At 46.5% G+C, this 23,091-nt stretch overlaps 1 protein-coding gene across 1 annotated transcript in view; it reads left to right on the top strand.

Moving 5' to 3' along the window:
- The window catches only part of LOC114024071 (obscurin-like), a 291,936-nt gene that overhangs the window by 61,900 nt on the left and 206,945 nt on the right, over nt 1-23,091 (top strand). Inside the window, 15 exon segments of the mRNA XM_027836906.1 lie at nt 687-962; nt 2,086-2,361; nt 2,531-2,797; nt 4,308-4,577; nt 6,762-7,028; nt 8,866-9,132; nt 9,562-9,674; nt 10,159-10,312; nt 11,931-12,092; nt 13,744-13,848; nt 14,646-14,912; nt 15,478-15,747; nt 17,469-17,735; nt 19,686-19,952; nt 21,645-21,911. Of these exon segments, the coding sequence (XP_027692707.1) occupies nt 687-962; nt 2,086-2,361; nt 2,531-2,797; nt 4,308-4,577; nt 6,762-7,028; nt 8,866-9,132; nt 9,562-9,674; nt 10,159-10,312; nt 11,931-12,092; nt 13,744-13,848; nt 14,646-14,912; nt 15,478-15,747; nt 17,469-17,735; nt 19,686-19,952; nt 21,645-21,911 (3,495 nt within the window).

Raw genomic sequence — 23,091 nt, 5'->3', positions numbered from 1 at the left:
CAAGGAAGAGGAAGGACTGTCTTTTCATAAAACTTTTGTGTCTGAAATCTCATTTATTGGAATGAAATTTGGGGAAGGGATGTAATAGCTGGCTTTTGGTTTCATCATTAGATATTAGAACAGGATAATGGTGCCCAGGGTACTTAAAGGAGTGTCCTAGGCCTTCAGGGTGGGGAGGGATGGGGGAGGGAGGGTCCTCTGGCTTCAGGCTTGGTGCTATAAGGACTAGCAGCTGGGATCTTGACCATTCACTATACCTGACTGAGACAAATTAGACAGTAGTAGAGTTTACCTTTAATTAGCCTTGCTATTGAAGGGGGCTAGGTGGCACAGTGGATAGAACACTGGGCCGGGAGTCAGGAAGACTCATTTTCCTGAGTTCAAATCTGACCTCAGACACTTCTTAGCTGTGTGACCCTGGGCAAGTCACTTCATCCTGTTTGCCTCAGTTTCCTCATCTGTAAAATGAGCTGGAGAAGGAAATGGCAAGCCACTCCAGTATCTTTGCCAAAAAAAAACCCAAATGGGGTCATGGAGAGACTCACACTGTGGCCATATGAACTGGACTGTGGGCCTTCAGCACAGGTCCAGAAAGGTTATGGAAGTAAGAATTCAGAGAAGGAAGACTTTCTTAAGGAATATCTCCCCTCCTCCCCCCATCTTCCTTTCCCTTCATATTCCTCCAGATTCTGTGGTGGTATTTGCCAAGGAACAAAAGGTGCAGAATGAGGTACAGGCCGTGGTGGGTAGCAGCGCCACCCTGAGCTGCGAGCTGGCCCAGGCCAAGACAGAGGTGACCTGGTACAAGGATGGGAAGAAACTGAGCCCCAGCCAGAAGGTGCACGTGGAGGCCAAGGGCCGGGGCCGGCAGCTGGTGGTGCAGCAGGCGGGGAAGGCAGATGCTGGGGAGTACATCTGTGAGGCTGAGGGCCAGAAGGTCACCTTCCGTCTGGACATCCAAGGTTAGTTCCAGAGTTGCTCAGTGTGGGACCCTGGAACTGAAAAACTTGAGGATAAACGACCTCTATCCTTAGGAAGACTGATTGAGAAGTGGAGGACATTTGTATCTATAATCCCTGTCCTTGATAAGAGAGGGCCAGGGACTCTGACCCTGACCACTGGGAGATAAGGCCTCTGGGCACCAGCTGGTTCAGCTCCTGAGAAGGAAGCATCTGCAGGGATTAGAATAACCAAACATATACCCCAAATTTCTCAGAACAATTACATTAAAAAAAGTATACAGAGGAATTTCCCTATGTAAGACCATGTTCTCCAATTTTTTTGTTTGGACAATGTGATCATTGTAGTAGTGACTGCTTCATTAACCCTCCTCCACAAGGGACGAGGTTTCCCAGTTTCTCTTTCTGGTTGCCCCTAGAATGAGCTTACAGAAGGAAGCTGCCTTACCCCTGGCTCACTGGTACTAGGTCCTCAAGGTGGGAGAATCGCAGCTGTTCATTTTCCTCTTTGATGTATGAAACCATTCCAAATTGCCCAAGACTGAATATGCATGCCCTGGTGCCTACTCCCCGCCCAAGCCTATGGATCCCCAGGAAAGAGTATTGGTGTTAATTCTCTCAGTAGACTAATTTTTAAAATGTTGGGGATGGAGGAGCCACATGGTGTGATTTGCCCCTAACCTCACGTACCTCATCAATAGTGAGACTCCTGTTATTAAACTAAGCTTAACAGTGGGACCCCTGCAATTTTTCTTAAACTGGCCTGATTCGCAATGCTAATCCCACTTGCCCAGTAATGTCGGAGTCAGTTCAGAGAATATAGGGCAGGGCAGAAGTTGTGGGTGTGGTCCAGTGACAGAAGCAGGGGCTCTGAAGTCAGAGACCTGAGTTCAAATGTTGTCTCTGACACTTAGGACCTGTGTGACCACAGGAAGTCACTTAACCTCCTTAGGCCTCAATTTCCTCATCTGTAAAATGTGAGGGTTGGATTAGATGATCTTTAAATTCCCTTCTGGCTATGAACGTAGGGGTACAGAGGAAGAGGAGTTGTAGATGGTCAACTTGACCTGGAGCTGGGGTGGGTGTGGTTTCTCATCTAGCCTTTGGCACTGTCTCCCCTCACTAGAACTGGAAACAAAAGCCCCTGAGAAACCTGCCAAGAGGGAGCCACTGGTGGTGCGGGAGCACGACGACATCATTCTGTCAGCCACGGTCACATCAGCCACTGCCACCGTCACGTGGCTTAAGGACGGGCTGGAGATCAGGCGCAGCAAGCGCTATGGGTTTTCAAATGAGGGAACCACTCACACCCTCACTGTGTATGGTGCCCAGACCCAAGACAGTGCCATCTATACCTGCAGGTCCAACAAGGAGAAGCAAGACTTTCCCGTCCAGGTAGAAGGTGAGGTGGGCAAGCCAGAGAGCAAGATGCTCTCCTGGGCCCTTCCTGCAGGGCGTGGGTGGGAGATGAGGTGCTTACCTAAAAGAGATCTAGAAGAGATTGGCCCCACGTTCTCTGTCAGCATGCGGACCCATTGCCACTTTATGCCCTCTCTCCCAATTGTCCACAGAGGTCCCTGTGAAGTTTGCCCAACCCCTGAAGCCTGTGAGTGGAGAGGTTGGACAGACAGTGGTGCTGTCCTGTGAGCTGAGCCAGGCATTGGGCGATGTGGTATGGCGCTGTGGCGGGGTGGAGATCCGTCCTGGCAAGCGATTCCAGATGGCGTCAGATGGGCCCCGGCGCACCCTCACCATCGTGGGACTAAGGGCTGAGGATGAGGGCGAGTACTGCTGTGAGAGTCGCAATGACAAGACCACCACCCAGCTCACAGCCGTCGGTATGGGGGCTCTATGTGTATGTGTGTGTGACTGTGTTCATGAATGAGAATGTATCCATAAGACTACTTGGGACCCATGGCTCTGTGATGTTTGTGAAATTGTACTAATCACATTATAGGCAATAATTAATAGTCTATAGGCACTTAATAAAAATTACTGGATGATATTACAGAAATGGAAGGCAGAGGTCACCAGTTCCAGAGGTATCTTGAAGCTTGAGGTGTGTTGAAATGTCAGGGGAGTTCTCATGACTCTGGCTCCAGCTTCCAGGGGAATGATGAGAGCTGAAATGAATTTACTCAGCACAACCTAAATACCACGTAGGCCTGGGTTAGGTCTTTGGCAGCCAGTGCTAGGGCCATGCATACTACCCTGGGCTTTCAACGTTCTTGAAGGAAGCTCTTGAGACATTGGAGCTGGCTGCCTTCAGCTAGGTGTATGGTAGCGAGACCTACCTAAATGATGAGTGTGTGGTGGAATGAAAGGAGTCCCAGATTTGGATCTACGATGCCTGGATTCAGTCTTGGCTGCTGTATGTCTTTGGGAAAGTTATTTCGAGTTGCCGGGCCTCAATCTCCTCCTCTGTCGGTCTTATGAGAATATAAAATGTGACTCTACATGTATATGTGAGTATGTGTGTGTACTTATGTATTTGTGAATGTGTATGTCTGTGTGTGGTCATAAATGTGTAATTGTGGGGGATTGAAGGAGGAAACTATGGCAGCGATGCTCAGCATTCTTAACCCTTACCACAAAGTACGTCATACAGTGACTGACTCTACCCTTGTGGGGTGGGGAGGGACAAGTTATGATCTCAGAATGATGCAGACACTCAGGATGCACAGATAACAGCTCACATTTGTAGAGTGCTTAAAGGTCTACAAAGCCCTTACCTCACAACAGCCTTGTGAGAAATGTAGTAGTACAAAGGTTCTTGTCTTCACTTTATAGAAGAGGAAACAGTGATTTTTCCCAGGATCACACAGCTAGTAGGTATCAGAACTGCAATTCCAAACCTTTTGGCTCCAAGAATCTAACCATTTGGCAACACTGCCAATTCGTGTCCCTCTCCAGTACCACACAAAGAAGTGGACAGAAGCAGAGGACAGTTGTTTGGGTAGGGACACAGGACACATAGACTTCATCTCATCCAGCCCTCCCATTTTACATATGAGAGAGACCAGACCCAGAACAGTTAATGGATTTGCCCATGGTCACTTAGCCTGTACATAGTGGAACCAGATTCTCTGATTCTAAATCCAATCTTCTTTCCATATTCAGACACCTATTTGGGCAAGAGAAAGAGCAGTTAGGAGATTTCCCTATTCAGGAGGAGGTCACTAGTGCTAATCTGATTAGTTTGGGAAGACCTCATAAAAGAAGTAGCATGTTGGAAATTGATTAAATGGTGGGAGAGGAACTGTTCTCTCTCTGTTCTTTGTCCTACCCTGTTCCCACTGCCTTCCCCCCTTGGCTCTCAAACTCACAAAAGGTTTTTTATTTCCTCAGTCCCCCGAATGGTCAAGTTCACGTCAGCCCTGAGCAACTCGGTCTCTGAAGAAGGTTCTGAGGCCACGTTCCAGTGCATAGTTGCCCCCAGCAATGCCGTGGTGGTCTGGAGTCGGAATGGTGTGAAGCTGGAGCCTGGAGCTAAGTTTGTCATCTCTCAGAGTGACGCTAGCCACAGTCTCGTCATCACTGCCCTGACCCTCGAGGATGCCGGCCAGATCACGGCCGAGGCCGAAGGGGTCACCACGATGGCCAGTCTCAGAGTCCGAGGTGAGATAGACTTTATGTGGCTTGGTTTGGATGCAGCTAAGCCTCTGCAGAGTGGCTTCTACTTCTCTTATCAATGAGTGCTCTTTGTAGGCTGATTGAGAAGCCAAGCCAATGATGCTAGCTATTAAGTCTCTCTTTCTTCCCGGCTTGGCAAACTGATCTAGTTGAATCAGTCTAAGGTTGGGCATAGTGACCTAGCCAGGGCATAGGAAGAGACAGATTTAAGCCAGACTTTTAATGTATTTAATTCACCAAGTTAAATTAAGTAAATATTTATGAAGCACCTACTATGTGCCAGGCTTTGTGCTTGGTGCTGAAGATCCAAACACAAAAACTAACATAGTCCCTGCCCTCAGGAAGATTACATACCATTGAGGGTGGCACATATAAGTATATACAAAATTATCTACACAGTAAATAGAAGGTAAATTTTGGAGGCTAGAGAAGGCACTAGAATCCAGAAATGCCTCATGGAGAAAGTGGTTCTCGAGCTGAGCTCAGTCCTCTGTTGGTATTCCCTTATGGCATAGAGGGCACTCTGGGCCTTTGAAGACTTTGTCTAGCAGACTGCATACTCCAGCAGGTCCTGACAAGGTTTTCTAATAGGTTGGCAAGTTGGCAAGGTAAAGTAATAGTTTGTTTATAGATTCAAGGCAGGAAGAGGATAAATGAAAAACTGTTATTAAGCATTCCCTATGAAGCAACACTGTGCTATGCACTGGGGATGCAAATTTAAAAAGAAACATAGTCCCTGCCCTCAAGCAGCTTATATTCTGGTAGGAGAGACAGCACCTATAAGGGGATGATTGCCTGGGAAGGGTGTTTTGCTTTGGAAAGTCACTAGGATGGTGAGTGAAGCCTTAGGGGAGTTGGTTGCCACACTCTTTCCATCTGCAATGGCAATATTCATTTCACTGATTCTTAGAGCTAGTGGTAGGAAGCCGGTGGGGAGGTTGGAAGCTGACTGGAATGTGAAGCATAATGGGGTGCTCTGGGTATAGTGGACCATTAGCAATTGTACTAGCTCATTAACCAATCAGAACAGCTTGGCCCAAGGATGAGAGTTCCAAAATGGGAATTTAATCCCCAGGGCATGGTCTGTGGAGGCACGGGTAGAGTGGAAGGGCAGAATATGACTTGGGTAGATGGCTGCATAGAAGTAGAAGCAGGGCTGGGGTTGGTTAGATATAACAGGGAACTTCCCTGTCTATCACTTAAGATATCAAAACACAAACTACTGGGAGGATGCACGAAGACTTCTGCCAATGTGACTACTCAAGGGCTCCAGCTTATCCTCTTCCTACAAATAGTAATACTTGTCCAAGAGGAGCTGGTGAGGGCGAGCTGCAGCCTGACCTTGGGCTGGGGAATGGAGCAGGAATGGAGGCTAAGTTGTTTTTACTCCAGAGTAAGATTTGATTTTACAGATGCACCAGTAGAGAAGACCAAACCCCCAGACATATCTGCATATGTCAATCAGAAGTCAGCCAGAATAGAACACAAAGGAGGGTTAGAGCATGTAATGGAGGAGGATAAAAGAAGCCTGGACGTTTAGACTGGGGCCTTCATGAATGCCAGGCTAAGGACCCTGGACAGTGTCTTGTGGTCAGTGGGGAGCCAAGTATATTGAGAATGGGGGTGATGTGATCAGAACTGCACATTAGGTAAATTAACTTGGCAACATTTGCAGGGAAGGAGGGGGAGAATAAGCGTTTATTAAGCATCTACAGTGTACTACATATTGTGAAAAGCAATTACAAATATAATCTCATTTGCAGAATGGATTAGAGGGTAGGGGCTAGAGGCAGAGAGACCAGTTGAGAGGACTGGTAGAGTATTATAGCTGTCACAGCATGAGAGCCTGAACAAGGATGGTATTGTACATATCAAAACAGAGATACTGAGGAGTATCCCCCATCTTCAGGAGGGGTATATTTAAGACGTATATACACTAGGAGTAGAGTAGGGGTGTCTTTAACCACATAGAACATGGCTTTCCTTTTCTGAGACTCAAGTTTCCTCGTCTGTTAAACTGAGATGGTTGGACTGAATGATCCCAGAAGTTATGCCCAATTCTGAATCGTTCCTCCTCCTCTGAGCTTGACCCCGTTGGAATTAGAGGGGTGCTTGAGATGACCTCTTGGGCACTGCTCACTTACACTTTTGGCTTTCCTTACCCCCCAGAAGCCCCAGTACTATTCAAGAGGAAGCTGGAGCCAACGACAGTGGAAGAGAAGGGCTTGGTGACATTGGAGGTAGAGCTGACCAAGCCTTGCTCTTCCGTGAGATGGACTCGTAACAGTGCAGCCTTGGTGCCCAGTGAGAATGTGGAGATCCGGGCTGAAGGCACCCGCCATAGCCTGCTCCTTAAGAATGTGAGCTTCTCCGACCGGGGCTTTTTCGGCTGCGAGACACCAGATGACAAGACGCAGGCTAAGCTCAATGTGGAGAGTAAGTGAGACTAGTCTGGAGGAGGAGATGGGTCTGTGTGGGGAGTAGGGCAACAAAATGGGACTGTAATTAATCCTTGGTGGAGTGACAGTGAGCTCTGTCTCATTCCGACCCTCTGAGGCAATGGTGCTCATTTCTCTGGGTGACAACGCAATTGGCATGATCCCAGAGGAAAGGAGGATCCTGGGGGGCTCTATAACCAAGGAAGACAAGAAAGAAATTCCTAGTAGTGGTCCAAATCCAGGGATGTTAGGACAATCAGGAAGAACACACCATGAAAGTGTTGGCAGAATGCGGTGGCTTATGAAATTTCTGTGAACATTCTAGCCACACTGCCTTCCTCCATATGATGTGTCCAGAGCCCCTGTTCACTTCCCCCCTCAAGGGAAAAAAGAGTAGATTTTCTCCCATAAAAAGTCAGGTCTCCCAACTGTTTCTGTCCTGGAAGCACCACATTCCCCTGACTTTGTTCTCTGCAATTTGGCACACACAAGCTACAAGCTTAGGGGATGCAGAAAGATTTATCAGAGTGGGAGAATTCTAGCATCCAAAATATGTGTGGTCAATCCTTTTGCAGTAAATCCCATCATTTCCTGCCACGAGGCTGTCAGAGTGCAGTTTCTTGTTCAGTTGGCATGGTCTTGGTTAGGACTCATCATTTCATTGACTTGGGGAAGTCCCTGTGTGGAAATTCCCCCCACCGAGAGAGACCAGCAACTTGTCTGTAGCTTCAAGCCTTGGAGAATTACCCGGGGGGCCCTGAGAAGGTGAGGTGACTCATCTGTAGAAAGACCACAGCTAGTATGTGTCAGGGGTAGGACTTGATCCCAGGTTACCTGGACACTTTATCCGTGATGTCACGCTACCTCTATAGAAGCTTAGCTCAGTTTTAAAACATTCAGCATTGTGGCTGCTGCACCTAAGAGTCCTGTCTGAGCACTGCCCGTTAGCCCTCTGGCCTCTACTCTAGACCTCACCTTTCCCGTGAAAACCCTAGACGTCTTCCAAATCACAGGATCTCAGCTCTGGAAGGTACCTTAGCACCCATCTAGTACAACTAATATGTGAAAAGAACCCCCACGATGATACCCCTCACAAGTGGTCACCTAACCTTTGCCCAAAGACTTCTAATGAGGAGAAACTCATTACCTTCCAAGGCTGTTCATTCCTCTTTACCTAGTTTTAATTATTAGGAAATCTTTCCTTAACAAACTGAAGTTATGTCACAATTATAAATTTACCATAATAGATATAATATAATAGATTTATTATGATAGATACAATAATAGATTATTATAATAGATATTATAGATAATAGACTTATTATAATAGATATTATAATAGATATAATAGATTATTATAATAGATATTATAATAGATAATATATAGATATATAATAGATAATAGATATATTTATTATAATAGATATTATGATAGCTATAATAGATAAAAATTTTTATTGTAATATATAATAGATATTAATTATAAATTATAACAAAGTCCTTGTAACTTTCTCATATTACTTTTAGAGCCTTCAGACTTAGTCACTTTTGATAAGAGCTCTCTCTCATACCCTAGGCTCTGTTTTTTTTTTGGTCCCCTCAGCTCTCCCCCATTATTTCCCGATATTCCACTCTGAAACTGGTTACAATTTCTTTCATTCAGGCTTTTGCAATGTGTATCTGTATGGTCAAGGCAGTTCCCATTGGCTTCCAAGGACAGACAAGTCATACCCAGCTCATTTGAAAATATGGAAGAAACAATTTCTTTCTCAGGGAACTCTGCTAGTGATGCTTGGTCTGTCCTTGTTCTTCCCCTCTCCCCTTTTCCCATGTAGTGCGTCAGATCCGGCTGGTACGAGGCCTGCAGGCCATAGAGGTGCGGGAACAGGGGACGGTGTCCTTGGAGGTAGAGCTCTCACACAGCGATGTGGAAGGCTACTGGACCCGAGATGGCCTGAAGCTCAAGTCTCAGAATAACTGCTGTATCACAGTCCAGGGTGTGATTCACAAACTGACCCTGTCCTCCCTGGGTCTGGAGGATGCTGGACTCATAGTCTTCAAAGCAGATGGTGTTCACACATCTGCAAGACTCACTGTCCTTGGTATGGCCATCACTGGTCTTGGTCTTGGAGGAGGGGTGGCAGTGAAGGGGAGCTATCCACACATCTAGGTCACTTATGGTTATTGATGGGACTGGAGTGGAAGAGTGTGTCTACACATCTGAATAGCTCATGGTCAGATTTTCATAACCTGGGGAAAGGTGTCCCCATATTTATTTTATTGGTGATCAAGAGAAAATTTTAGGTGATTTCCTCCCATTTTATGGATTTAAAAAAAACTGGGACAAGTATAGTTTATATGACTCTGCTAAAGTCATGAAATAAGTTGGGCTGAGTTGGGAGAACCAGGTCTCAATTATATAGGGATAGGGACAAATACCGCTGGCTCCTTTACTTTCCCACACTTCTTTGGGGGTGGGATGGGGGAAAGTATTTACCTCACCACTATTCCCTCCCCTCCCTATCTCTCAGAGCTTCCTGTGACGTTCAGCCACCCCTTGCAGGACATTGTGGCTACAGAGAAGGAGAAGGTCATTTTGGAGTGTGAATTATCCCGGGCCAATCATGATGTCAAGTGGTTGAAGGTACCCCATGATCCCGGACCTGTTTCTTCCACCTCTCCCTCTAAATCCCTAGCACTAACAGACAACATTATTCTCTCCAAGTGACCTAGGCCACCTTCCCAGCTCTGGGCTGCCTTTGCCTCCCCTCTCACTGCAGGGCTGTAAGCCAAGTCTAGGTGATCGTTCATTGTAGAGGACTCTTTATTATGTATGAGTTGGTCTAATGGGCCCCGAGTTCTCTTCTAACTCTGGGATTGTATGAGTCTGTGGGAAAAGCCTTTTATAGGGATGAGGGTCAGTCCAGAGCACAAGGGGAAGGAATAATGCTGAAGTTAATGGTGGTTGGGGCTGGGGGAAGCTATATCAGGGAAGAAGGCTTAATTAACATCAGGAACATGGGAAGCAGCTCAGAGGAGGAGGGGTCATTGGTGGGGTTGGAGAGGGGAACCTGACTGTTCCAGCATATACCTCCTTGGTCTACTTTTGATACGTGTCTTTCCTCCAGGATGGAGTGCTGCTTCAAGCAGGGAAAGCGCTGGGAATTGTTTCCCAGGGGACCAAGAGGAGCCTTGTCATCCACAAGTGTGAGTCTGGAGACCAGGGTACCTATGTATGTGATGCTGGTGATGCCAAGACTTCAGCCACACTGCTGGTGCAAGGTAAGGCTCGAGCTGTGTGGCTGTGAGCAAACCACTTCTTTCTGAGCATCATTTTCTTCATCTGCAGAAAACGGGTAACAGAACTTATACAATCATCCTCCAAGATCTGTTGTGAGGAAGGTGCTCTAGAAATATAAGTTGTTTTATTATTAATAATAATAATTATTATTTTAGCAATAATAACAAATGGTAGAGTCATACAAATTCGCTTATGGAAACAGAGATGGTTTATGACAGTAATCTGCAATCAGATCATTGCCACCAGAAATTAAACAAAAGATAGCTTTAAAGAGCCCAGAATTATTAATTAATGCAGATTATGCTAGGAAATGGTAGAAGTGATCTATGCAAACAGATCACTACATATTGCAAAAATTTAGCATTTACTGAATACCTAGAAAGTTACAACTAGGTGGCTAGCATCATACATCAGAAGCTTGCTGTACTTTATAAACTAACAGACAAGGAATCCTCACACTACAAATATAAACCATGAGAATTCAACAAATAAACTTTGCTGAAACTAGAGCATCATTGCAAAAAGAATCAAAGAGGAAAAATAGATATTGAACAGAAAAGGGAAAGAGGAGAAAGGAGAAAGAAGGAGTAAAGAGGTTGGTTGAAAGGAGGGAGGAAGGGAAGAGAATGGACGGAGACAGCAGGTGGAGGAGGGAGAATTGAGGACCCTGTCTTGAGGTGAAGAATTCTGCCCTCCCTGGGGACAGTCTTGGTGTGTAAGGAGAGAGAAAGGCCTTTTCTGCAGTAAAAGAGCAGCAAAGGGAAAAGGCTTGTTAATGCATGAGGAAACGGGAGTCAAAACAGTCAGTGCCCTGAGGATTGAGAGAGAGCCTTGTCTGCCAGGGGTAGAGCAGAAGGGGGTCTAATCACGCAAAAGCAAGCCGCATGTAAGAAGGGCTTAGGCATGGTCACAGGTATGTTGCTGGATTCTGCATGTCTGGGCATGGTGCTTTCCCTCCGTTTCTGGCTCTAGCATCAGCAGCAGCCTTTCTGGCTGGGGCCATGCTAACCCTGTCTATGAGGGAGGAAAGAGGGAAAGGAAGACCAAAGGAGTCATGTGGTCATGGAAGAGCATGGGGGTTCTGGGTCCAGGGAGAGGGAGGGGGGAGCTGGCTTTCAGGCCCTCATCAAAACAGACTAGGTAACTTCTAAGGTCCCTTCTAGCTCTGACATTCTATGTTCTAAGGTCCCTTATGGCCATGACATTCTGTGTTCTAAGGTCCCTTTCAGCTCTGACATTCTGTGTTACAAGGTCCTTTCCAGCTCCTACATTTTATGTTCTAAAGTTCCTTCCAACTCTGATTTTCTATGTTCTAAAGTCCCTTCTGGCCATGACATTCTGTGTTCTAAGGTCCCTTCCAGCTCGACATTCTCTGTTACATGATCCTTTCTACCTCTGATGGTCTATGTCCTAAAGTACCCGCCATTTCTGATATTAGGTTCCAAGGTCCCCCTCCCATGTCTCACCTCCCGTGTTTTAAGGTCCCTTGCCATTTCTGATACCACATTCAAAGATCTTGCAATTTCTGACATTCTTGGTTCTAACGTCCTTTTCCTCTCTGAAATTCAGTATCTGTGCATCTCCCTCCTCTTATTCTAGGCAGGAACATACAGATCGTGAAGCCCCTGGAGGATGTGGAGGTGATGGAGAAGGAGAGTGCAACCTTCACCTGCCAGATCTCCCATGATGAGGTACAGACCCAATGGTACAAGAATGATGGCAAGCTCCGGCCTGGGGACAACATCAGGATGCGCCAGGAAGGTGGGGAAAAGTTGGGGGTGTGAAGTACGTGGGCAGATGTGGGGGAGAAGGAGTGGGAAGCTGGAGAAGCTAAAAAGGGGACCAGTGGCCAACCTCAGCATTCCTCAGCTTGTACCTGAGGAGAGGAGGGTGGATTTCTCATAACGTCCAGCTCCATAGTCATCCTCTTCTGCACAGGGATTCCTAGAACCAGGGTAGGGATATTATCAGCTCAGAACTCTACAAAATTGCTGCTACACCAGGCCAGTGGGCAGACTGTGGGGAAGGATGAGGGACTGATTCAGGGAACAGGGCCAAGGAAGAGGAACCCTCTACTCCTTTGAAGAATTTGAGCTGATCCTATTCTGTAGTATTTCCAGGCACTCACCCATGGGAGATGGGGGCCATTGTAGAAGGATGTTCTAGGGTGAGAAGGCAGCTGGGTCATAGTGGTGAAATCTGTAGAAGTACAAAAAGGGGGAGGGGAATGAAACACTAACATTTATCAAGAGCCTACCATGTTCTAGGTATGGAGGGAGATAAAAAAAACAAGACACCTGCCCTCAAAGAGCTCACATTCTGATTGGGGAGATAAGACACACACACACACACACACACACACACACGCACACACGTGACTATAATCAAAAGTAGAACATGACAGTGTGCTGTAAGACTCTTAGCAGGGCAGATCATTTCTAGTGGGGGGGGTGGTATCAGGTGGCAATGCAATGCCAGTTTCATGGAGGAGGTGACACCTGAGGTGGGTCTTATAGGATTTCAACAGGTGGAGATGTAAGTGGAGGAAAGGGTGGGCATTTGAGACATGGGAAATGCCATGAACAAAAAGGTGCATAGGTGAAATGGAGTGGGATGTTTTGGGCTAGCTGTAAGACTCAAAAAGTAGAGGGAGAGAGGTGCCAGGTTATGGAGGACCTGGAAGACCAGGCTGCAGCATTTGGACTTTATTCCGTAGGCCTTGGGAAGCTATTGATAGTTTTTGAGTAGAGGGAGAAAAGAAGGGATCTTCCCATCTTTGCCTTTTTATACGAGAAAGATCCCATTTCTGACTTGTGTCAGTGAGGTTTTGCCAGTTTTCCTTGTTTCCCAGGGAGTCTAGACCAGTGATTTGGTGGATGGTGGGGGTGGGAGGAAGGAGAAGCAAAGAGACTGTTACTTCCACTCCAGATCTACTCTTGGGGAACTTTGAGTATTATAATTGCTTGTGGAAGTGGAGGAGAGAGAAAAGGGTGGTGAGGTAGAGTCTGACTCACCCCATGGCTGACTTAGTAAAGTTATTGAGCCCTGTCTTCATAGAGATAGGGGTCTGCTCGTATGACTTTGGCTAGACTGTATAGAACATTAACCTGTAAATTTCCCAGAGCCCCGGGGCTCACTCATCTGTAAATTTGGTCATTATCTCATAAGGGACTTTGTGGCAAAACAAAGAATAAAGGTGCCACTAAATCTGCTTATGAACTGAATTTCCAACTTTGAACTCTTCTGGGCTGGTGTCCAGACCCTAAAACATGTGCTAAATGCAACAAACAGGCTAACATTTACACAGAGTCTTTTGTTCAGCACTTTATATGTTGGGGTATCACATCTATGAGCTGAGGCAGCAGGCAATTACCAGGGCTAGCCTGAGCTCTAACATAGTCTTCCTCTGCAGGAAAGACCTACTCCTTGCACTACTGGAAAGTCATGGTAGAAGATGCAGCAGAGATCAAATTTGTGGCAGAGAATGCAGAATCTCGAGCCCAGCTCATAGTGAAAGGTGAGGAGTGGGATGAAGGAAGAGAGGGGACAGTGCTACAGACTACAAGGGGAGGGTGTGCCTCTCCAAAATGAGCATATGCCCAAGCTAACCCTGTGTGATTCTACATATGGAGAAGTGAAGGAAACCCACCACCATCATAAAGTAGTGAATATGGGTCAGGAAAGCAGCCTGGCAGAATGGAGGTACTCAAGAAGACCCAGGTTTAAATCCTGCCTCTGATACTAAGTGTTTCTGTAGCAAGTCACTTAAATTCCCTGAGCATTGGATGACTCAAAGACTACACATTTCTAAAAAAAAAAATAAATTAATAATTTTCAGTGAACAAAAATCTATTTTTTCTACCTCCTACCTCTTAGACCCATGAAAAAGAAGACAGAGTAATGATAAATATGCATAATCAAGCAAAACAATGATTCTAAGTTATAGAAGGGTCACAGTCTTTGCCAGTGGAGGGAGTTTTTATATATAAAATCACAAGTTCTTAATGTGTGGATGAATATACCTCCCAAGCTAATTGCCAGCCACAGGGAGGCTAAAGGGAGGTCCATGGATAAGGAAGAAGATAGCATGAGGACAGATAGAAAGAAAAGAAGGCAGAAAGAGAAGGGTTTTTGCCATAGTAGCAGGGACTGAAGAGAGAAATAAGGAAATGTGATGTTCTGTGTGCACAGGAGGAATAAGGAAGGGGGATGGGCGGTCTGTGTCCATTGGAGAAATTAGGAATGGTTTGCATCCACTGGAGAAATTACTGAATTTTGGGGACCCTTCCCCTCCTCTCCCTTCCCCTTCCTTAGAGCTGCCAGTGGTGATTGTGCGGCCATTGAGGGACAAAATTGCCATGGAGAAGCACCGGGGAGTGCTAGAATGCCAGGTGTCACGGGCTAGCGCCCAGGTGCGATGGTTCAAGAAGGATGTGGAGCTCCACGATGGGCCCAAGTATGAGATGGTCAGTGATGGTATCTATCGGAAGCTCATCATCAATGATGCTCAACCAGAGGATGAGGACACGTATACCTGTGATGCTGGCGATGCTAAGACCAGTGCTCATTTCTTTGTGGAAGGTACTAGGGGAATGTACTGGGCTCAGGTGGGTCTTTGGGCAAGGCCAGGGGACTGTGTCTTCTGAGTCTTTCTTTCCTCTCTATTTCTCCTTCTCCAGTGCCTCTGCCAACCACCCCCCACCACCACCTAGGCCTCACTGTTCATACCTCATGTCCACAGTTTTGCTTCCTTCCTCCCTTCCCCACCACCTCCACCAAAATTACCATTTCCTTAGTACAGTAATCTCACCTAGTTCACAGTAATCTGATGAAATTATTTACTCTGAAGTGTGCATGGCTGCTAATAGTTTAGTATTTATACCCTCAAAGATGATAGCTACAGTCAACAAAACTTTAACCTAAAGGAACAAATCTCTAAGGGTGGAATTTTAGGCATTGTGGTAGTTTGGGGAGGGGTTTTTGTGTTGAGAAACGGGGAATGCCTATGTGGGTGGCCGCTAATCTCATTTATAGGCAAAGCTAACCTTACTTCTTAATGTTGATTATGGGGAGATGGAAAACTTGCTCGTCCAGAGGAAGTAAAGTGTGACTCCTCTCCTCTCTCCTCCCCCTCTTTTGCCTGAAGAACAATCCATTACCATTGTACGGAAGCTGAAAGATGTGGAAGTGATGGAACCGGCTCCAGCCTGGTTTGAGTGCGAGACCTCCATCCCATCTGTGCGTCCCCCCAAGTGGCTGCTGGGCAAGACGGTTCTGCACGCCGGGCGAGATATCACCATTGAACAAATGGACACGGTCCACCGTCTGACCCTGCACCGCACCTGCTCCACCATGACGGGCCCGGTGCACTTCACCATTGGCAAATCCAAGACCACAGCCCAGCTCGTTGTTTCAGGTGACCTCCTGCCTCCGGCCGGGTCCCAAGACCAGCTGGCCCACGCTTGAAGATAGTGCCACAGTGTCTGCCCTTGCTGTCACTCTATTTAAGGACTGGCAGAGAGGGGCTTCTTGGGGCTTGTATCCCTTGAACCAGTACCCCATCCGTTCTTCTTTCCCTCTGCTTCCTCCTCAATAACAGGCCATGAATGTCGACACAGTCTCACGTTATGTGTCTTTAGTATAGAAAATCTCCATTACCCCAGGTGTGCGGATAGATCGACACACAGATTCATTCCAGGTCAACAATCACAGTCTCCTGGCTTCAGGTCTCTCCCTACCCCAATGCATCCTCCACTCAGCTGTCAAGTTGATTGATCTTCCTAAAACACACATCACCCCACTAATTCGGTAAACTCCAGTGGCTCCCTATTACCTCCAGGGTCAAATATAAAATCCTCTGCTTGACATTCAAAGCCCTTCGTAACCTGGCCCCTTCTTACTTATCTAGTCTCCTTATACCTTTTCTTCCTTCACATACTCCCACATACTTTGTGATCCAGTGCCACTGACATCCATGCTGTCAGACACAACACTCCATCTCCCAACTCTAGGCATTTTCACTGATTGTAGAGACTGGAGAGAGGATTTATTTCAACCTCTTACTTTTGTAGATGAGGAAAAAGAGGCTCATAAAGTGAAGTGACCTACTTAAAGTTTGTCGCACAACTCGTAAGCAACCAGACTTGAACTCAGATCTTGGCACCAGAAGATGAGTAGGTCTTAGATGGGCAGAGACGAATGGATGGATAATTAGGAATGGCATTGGCCTCTGAGCTCGTCTCCCTAACTCCCCTCAGTTAGAATTCTGTCCCTCTCCACTTGCTATAACTTGATTCTCTATTTTGAGGTCAATAGTGGAGGGAATGGTTAGCTCTATGGTACTAACGAGGCCAAAGTCCCAGGCTTAATTGCCCATCTGGTTTAGTTAGCTTTCAACAACAAAAACAAAAAACCCACTAAGCAAATGAATGAAAACTGCTTCCTAACCGTGGCCATGCCTGGCCACTTCACTGATAGTCAGGCAGGGGCATTATCCTCTCTCCGATGATACAGAGTGCAGCCCTTCCCATCTCAGGGCAAAGTCTTTATGATCTTCTGTAGCCAAAACAATCCCCCTACCCCCCACTCCCGATGGCTTTAGAATCAGGGCATGTGGATACAAATCCTGCCTCTGATGTTTGCTACATAAGTAAAATCACTCAAATTCCTTAGATCTCAGATTCCTCACATGAAACACATGGGGATTGGACTAGATGATCTCTAAGGGACCCTCTATCTTTAGATCTGAGATACCATTCCCTATGAACCTGTTGGTGATGACTGCCTGAATAATACTTAGCCAGGTTGATTCTCAGAATGCAAATACACAGCCCATTACCAGGCTTGTATGCAAAGATTCTGCCTCTTGGCAAGAGAGGCTGGAATGTATGTTCCTCTGGCATAGTTTTCAGGGTCACCTCTGGGTCCCAAGAAAAATCTGGGAATAACATCAGTGGAGATATAGAAAGGATAGTCCATTATATTACAGACGGGGAAATGGAAGATCCAGAAGGTTCAATGATTTGTCACCATTGTCTGGGTGGAGTCTCTCCCCTATACCAGAAGGGGAGGTGGCCATCAGGGTCTGGACTGTTGGTCGCTGAGCCATCTTCATTTCTATGCTGGTCTGTCTTTCAGATATCCCTGTGCTGCTGACCCGGAAGATGGAGGACAAGAGTGGCCGGGAGAAGCAATCTGTGGTCCTGTCTTGTGATTTCAAGCCCGCTCCTAAGGCAGTGCAGTGGTACAAGGGTGACACCCTTCTTCAGCCCTCTGACAAATACAAGATGAAGCTGGAAAATCACATGGCAGAGCTGCGGATCCTGAAGCTCACACCTAGTGATGCTGGTGTCTACCGGTGCCAGGCAGGCAACGCTGACAGCAGCGCCACAGTCACTGTGGAAGGTATGGCATTTGGTGGGGGCAGGGGCACAGGGAGAGGGTAAAGCAGAATGGGCTTAGGAAACTCTCCATTGACCACGTGCCGTGTTCTACCTGGGGAGCTTGGCAGAGAAATTGAACCATCTTGACCATTTCCTGCATCTGTCATCCTGAAACCAGGAGAAGGGTGGTCCTCTAATCTGTGCTGATGTCCCACTTAATTACGCAGTGTCTATATATGGGATGCAACAGCCTTTTGGGCACATCCCCGATTATAGACCAGGCTGGTAGACTCCCACCAGCATCCTAATAAGCATTTGCGGGATCAGTAAAAGTCATTTGTCTAAGGTCATGGTTGCTCATTGCCTTAAGCTCAGTGTGGAGCAACCCTCTCTCCACTCCCGCTGTGGGCTGCTGATTCCTTGCATGAAACAAGTTGTTGTGACCTGAAGCACCCAAGGATTTTTTGGTCCAAGTTGTTTTTCTGATGAAGTTCTGTGTGTTCTTGCTCCTTAGCCTACTAGATTCCTAACTTCTCCTTTTTTTAAATTTTAAGGCATTTTATTATTCTTTTTTTTCTTTTACATCCGTGTTATTTTCCAGTGGTTCCTCCTTTACCCACCCCACCCCCAATAGAACCGTCCATTGTGACAACTAAGTTTAATTTAACACTTTGTCCTTATCTATAAATGTATATCTCATTCCACACCTGTAGTCCACTGTCTCCCTGCCAGGTGGCGAGAGGCATCTGGACTTAATTTTTAGAATGATCTCTGGTTCCTTTCTCTGAAATGGGGCATGGAGGCTGGACCATGATAATCCTTGTATCTTGCCCTATTTTTGTTGACTTTTCTTCTGCCTGGTCCCAGTCTTACTCTCTACCTGTTTAGAAATTGGGATAGTTTTCAAAATAATAATTTTATTAAGACTCCCTTATGTCAACCTGGGGATGGGCAGATGGGTTTAGGGCCCATGCTGCTTCTCTACATCTCCAGAGTAAGGAGAGTCCTGGTTGTAGAGCTTATTCCTTATAAATAGATAAGTGTGGGTGTGCTCCATCTGTTAAGAGGGCCAGAGGGCAGCAATGGCTAATAGCTTAACCTCTTCCTCCCTTGCTTTAAGCCACAGAGTCTTAAACATTTTGAAAAGAGGCTTCCACCGGCAGCTAGGTGTCTCAGTGGATAGAGCACTGGCCCTAAAGTCAGGAGGACCTGAGTTCAAATTTGACCTCAGACCAAACACTTGACACTTGCTAGCTGTGTGACCCTGGGCAAGTCACTTAACCCCAGTTGCCTAAAAAAAAGAAAAGAGGCTTCCAGTCCTTCCATCCTCACTTTTTCAATCCATCCCTCCTCCAGGACATGGGTGTGGATGTCAGGTGCTTCTGAGACATTGATATATTACTTTAACCATAAGCTTAGGCATGTAGGCGACCTGTGCTGGTGTGGCCTCTCCTACCGCTGTTGCATATCACATGGTAGCGTCTTCAAGAATTACTCTGGCCCCCAAAATCCATCACTCTGAAGTCAACCTGGTGATGAGTGTCTGAACTTAGCCTGGCTGGTCCTCAGGTGAAAGATGGAAGGTCACAGAACCACAGAATGTTAGAACTGGGAGTGACCTTAGGGGATTGTTAAGTCCCAGCTCTGCATTTAAAGGTGAGGCCATTAAGGTACGGAAGAGTAAAGTGACCTGTCTAGGGTTACACAGTCAGTAAGAGTCTGAGAGAAGATTCACTCTGATTTCAAGCGTGGTTCTCTATCTACTATGCTGCTGCTTCTTTGTCCATGTCACCAGACCCAAATTCGAAGCGTTTCCAGGCACCGTGGTTCGTTAGGAGCACGATGAGGCCTCAGGGAGGACTTTGCAAGAGAGGCTCCCATACCTTCTATAAACTGTGATCTCTGCCTCACCCCTGTTTATAACTTACTTGGCTCCTGATCTCTTCCATGTGTCTCTTCTGACCCTGCGCAGCTCGTGAAGTAGCAGTGATACGGCCCCTTCAGGACGTGGAGGCGACAGAGGAGGGCAGCGCCAGCTTCTCATGCGAGCTGTCTCACGAGGATGAGGAGGTGGAATGGCTGCTGAATGGGACGTTGCTCTATAATGATAGCTTTCACGAAATCTCCCACACGGGAAGCTGCCATACGCTGGTGCTTAAGCGTGTGAGCCTGGCAGACACAGGCACTGTGAGTCTCAAGTCAGCCAAGGTGTCTCAGTCAGCCCAGCTGATGGTGAAAGGTGAGAAGGGGCTGGTGGGTAGAGTAGGGGGACTGCCTTCTGACCAAGGAACCCTGCGCCCTTTTAGAACTCCGTTTCTGTTGTGGCCCCTGGCTTGCTTTGAGGGAAGAGAGGGTCCATCGGGGCAGAGATGGCCAATAACCACCCCTTGGCTGAGCTGTTAGGGAGGTACCCCCCAAGGATTTCTCCAAGCCCTCGTTCAGATTCAATCTTGCTCTCAGCCTGTGTGGATCTAGACTGGAGAGAAATCTCATCATTTCAGTCTAGAACCTTGGAGTTCCCCTTCTCTGGACTTTCTTAGGTTTCCCAATAGCATACAAAGGAGAGTCAGGCTTGTAAGTCATTCTCAAATATATCTGACTGTAAAACTCCTCTGCTGCTCCCAAAATGACCCGACCCCTTATTCAAGATGTGAGGTCCACAACTATTAGATACCTGCTGTGTGCCCAGTAGTGGGGTAGGCTGTGCTGTCAGCAAAAACAGGAAAGGACTTGGTGTATACCTCAGGGAGCTCACAGTATAAGTGGGGAGATAAGACACGTCTAGAACAGCTATAAAGAAAGTTCATGACTGGTAGTACCCCTGATTGTATTAAGTGCTGTTGCAACTAGCATTTTACATCCTTATTTTACTTAAAACCATCCAAGGAGCATTTCACTGGGAAGCAAAATAAGGGAGGGATCAGATGTGAGTGAGGTGAGTCTGGGAAGGCTTCCCAGAGGAGGCGAACTTAGACCAGATCAAGGGTCACTTCACTTAGCTATTGTGAGGAAAGCTCACTGTTCTGGATTTGCAGTCAGGAAGACCTGAGTTCAAATCCTGACTCAGACATTTCTTGGCTGGTAACCTCTCTTAGTCTTAGTTTCCTTAATCTGTAAAGTGGGGATAATAATAGCACCTACCTCCAAGGGTTATTATGATGATCACATTAGGTGATATAATATATGTAAATTGATTTGCAAGCCTTAGCTATCATTATTATAAATCTGAGACAACTGTGCTGTGATGATAATTGACATTTGTATAGCTCTTTGAGGTTTACAAAGTGTTCCATGTATCTCATTTGATATAACAACCCTCTGTAGGACCTATGGTTATGGCCCATTTTACAGATGAGGAAACTGATATTCAGGGTCGTACAGCTATTAAGTGTCAAAGTCAGGATTTGAACACAGAACTTCCTCATTCCAAGTCAAGAGTTCTCTCCACTATCCACTCTTAGAGGACCTGGGTTTGAGTCCTGGCTCCACCACTTACTTACTAGCTCTGTGACTCTGGGCAGGTACCTTTCCCTTTCTGAGCCTCAGTTTCCTCACCTGTTAAGAAAATGTTTCATCAGCCTTAACACACAATAGAAATCAGGGCTGCTGTAATGGATTAGGGGGGCAGAGGTAGGAGGAATAGGGGCTGGTGGTGGGCATGGCAGGAATAAGTTGAACAAGAGTTTAGGGACAAAGCAAGGCATCTGTGGAACAGAAAGGCTGTATTCAAGGGGGGATGGGTGTGGAAAGGCCTTGAATATCCTCCTCCTTTGCTCTCTGACCTCACAATTTCAGAGAACCAGAAAAATCCTTTTGTGGATGAGGAAGGAATGGGGAGCAGGATCTATGATTCAGACTAGAAGGTAAATGAGTAACTAGTTTTTAAGAGGGCAGCAAGCACCTAACACATACCCTCTTTCTGACCCTCCAGAGAAGCCTGTGGTGTTCCTCAAGCCCTTGGATGACATAGCAGGTGAAGAGAGGGGCCGGCTGGCTCTGGAATGTGAGGTCTCCCACTCCAAGGCTCAAGCCATCTGGAGGAAGGATGGCATGGAGCTGGGCCCCAGCGACAAATATGATATCCTGCACACTGACCGTACCCGGGGCCTTGTGATCCACGACCTCTGCCAGGACGATGCTGGCCTCTACACCTGCGACATCGGCACTGACCTGACCCGCTCCCAAGTCAGTGTGCACGGTGAGTGGCCCGCATGTGAGGGTGGTCAGAAGACCTGAGTTCAAATCCAAAACTCAGAATCTAAGTCTCGGTCTCCTCATCTGTAAAACAGGAAGAATATCGCCTGCTATCTCCTGCTCTTCCTACCTTGCAAGGATGTTGTAAGGAGCAGACAAAAACTCTAAGAGAATCCAAAGATCTAGGCTCATCTCTCTGCCTTAAAACATATGTTAAGTAGGACCTAGAGGTGTCAGACTCAAGAGCGAATGGCCCCCAAACCAGTGCATCCCCAACCAGATGAAAATGTTTAACAAAACAAATAAAAATGTAATGCGACATAGTTAATGTTAATTTGTGGTTTTCTAAGTCAGTATGCCACTGCAGGAATATCCTTTTATCTGCCTTTGGTACCACTAAAGTAGGTCATTTCCTGTCTCTGGGTCTCAGTTTCCTTATTGTAAATTGAAAGGATTAGATCAGATTATCTCTAAGGTTCCTCTCAACTTTAAATCCTATGGTCCTATAAGATGGTGCTAATAATATTTGCAGTCTCTGCCTCACAGGGGTCATTGAATCACAGATTTAGAGCTAGAAGGACTTTAGTAGCCATCTAGTTTAGTCCAACCCCCTTATTTTACAGATGAGGAAAGCTGGTGGCACAATGGATAGAACACCTGGAGCCAGGAAGACCTGAGTTCAAATCCCCCCTCAGACACTTACTAGCTGTGTGACCCTGCACAAGTCACTTAACCCTGTTCGCCTCAGCTTCCTCATCTGGAAAATGAGCTGGAGAAGGAAATGGCAAACCACTCCAGTGTCTTTGCCCAGAAAATCCCAGAAGGGGTCGAGAAGAATCAGACACAACTGAAAACGATTCAGTAACAGAAACTTGCCCAAGGTCACACAAGTATTGTGTAGCTGTGCTGGGATTTGAATGAGGGCCCCTTGCCTTTAAATCCAGAGCTCTTTCACTTTGTAAACATTAAAGTCCTATAGACATGCAAGCTCTTGCCGTTATGAAGAAACCCTGTCGGACCTGCTTTCACGAAGAGCAAGCATTCTTTACAATTAACACGTGAAATTGAGGTCTCTGGGCATTCCCGCGTTCTATATGTTTGAAAGTTTTTAGCGTAGTAGAACAAACATTGGATTGGGACTCAGACCATCTGGATTTAAACCCTGGCTCAGCTCCTTGGATGAT

Source organism: Vombatus ursinus, unplaced genomic scaffold, assembly GCF_900497805.2.
Source record: "Vombatus ursinus unplaced genomic scaffold, bare-nosed wombat genome assembly UNPS02014820.1, whole genome shotgun sequence".
Classification (NCBI taxonomy): domain Eukaryota; kingdom Metazoa; phylum Chordata; class Mammalia; order Diprotodontia; family Vombatidae; genus Vombatus; species Vombatus ursinus.
This window is presented reverse-complemented; position numbering and strand designations above follow the sequence as displayed.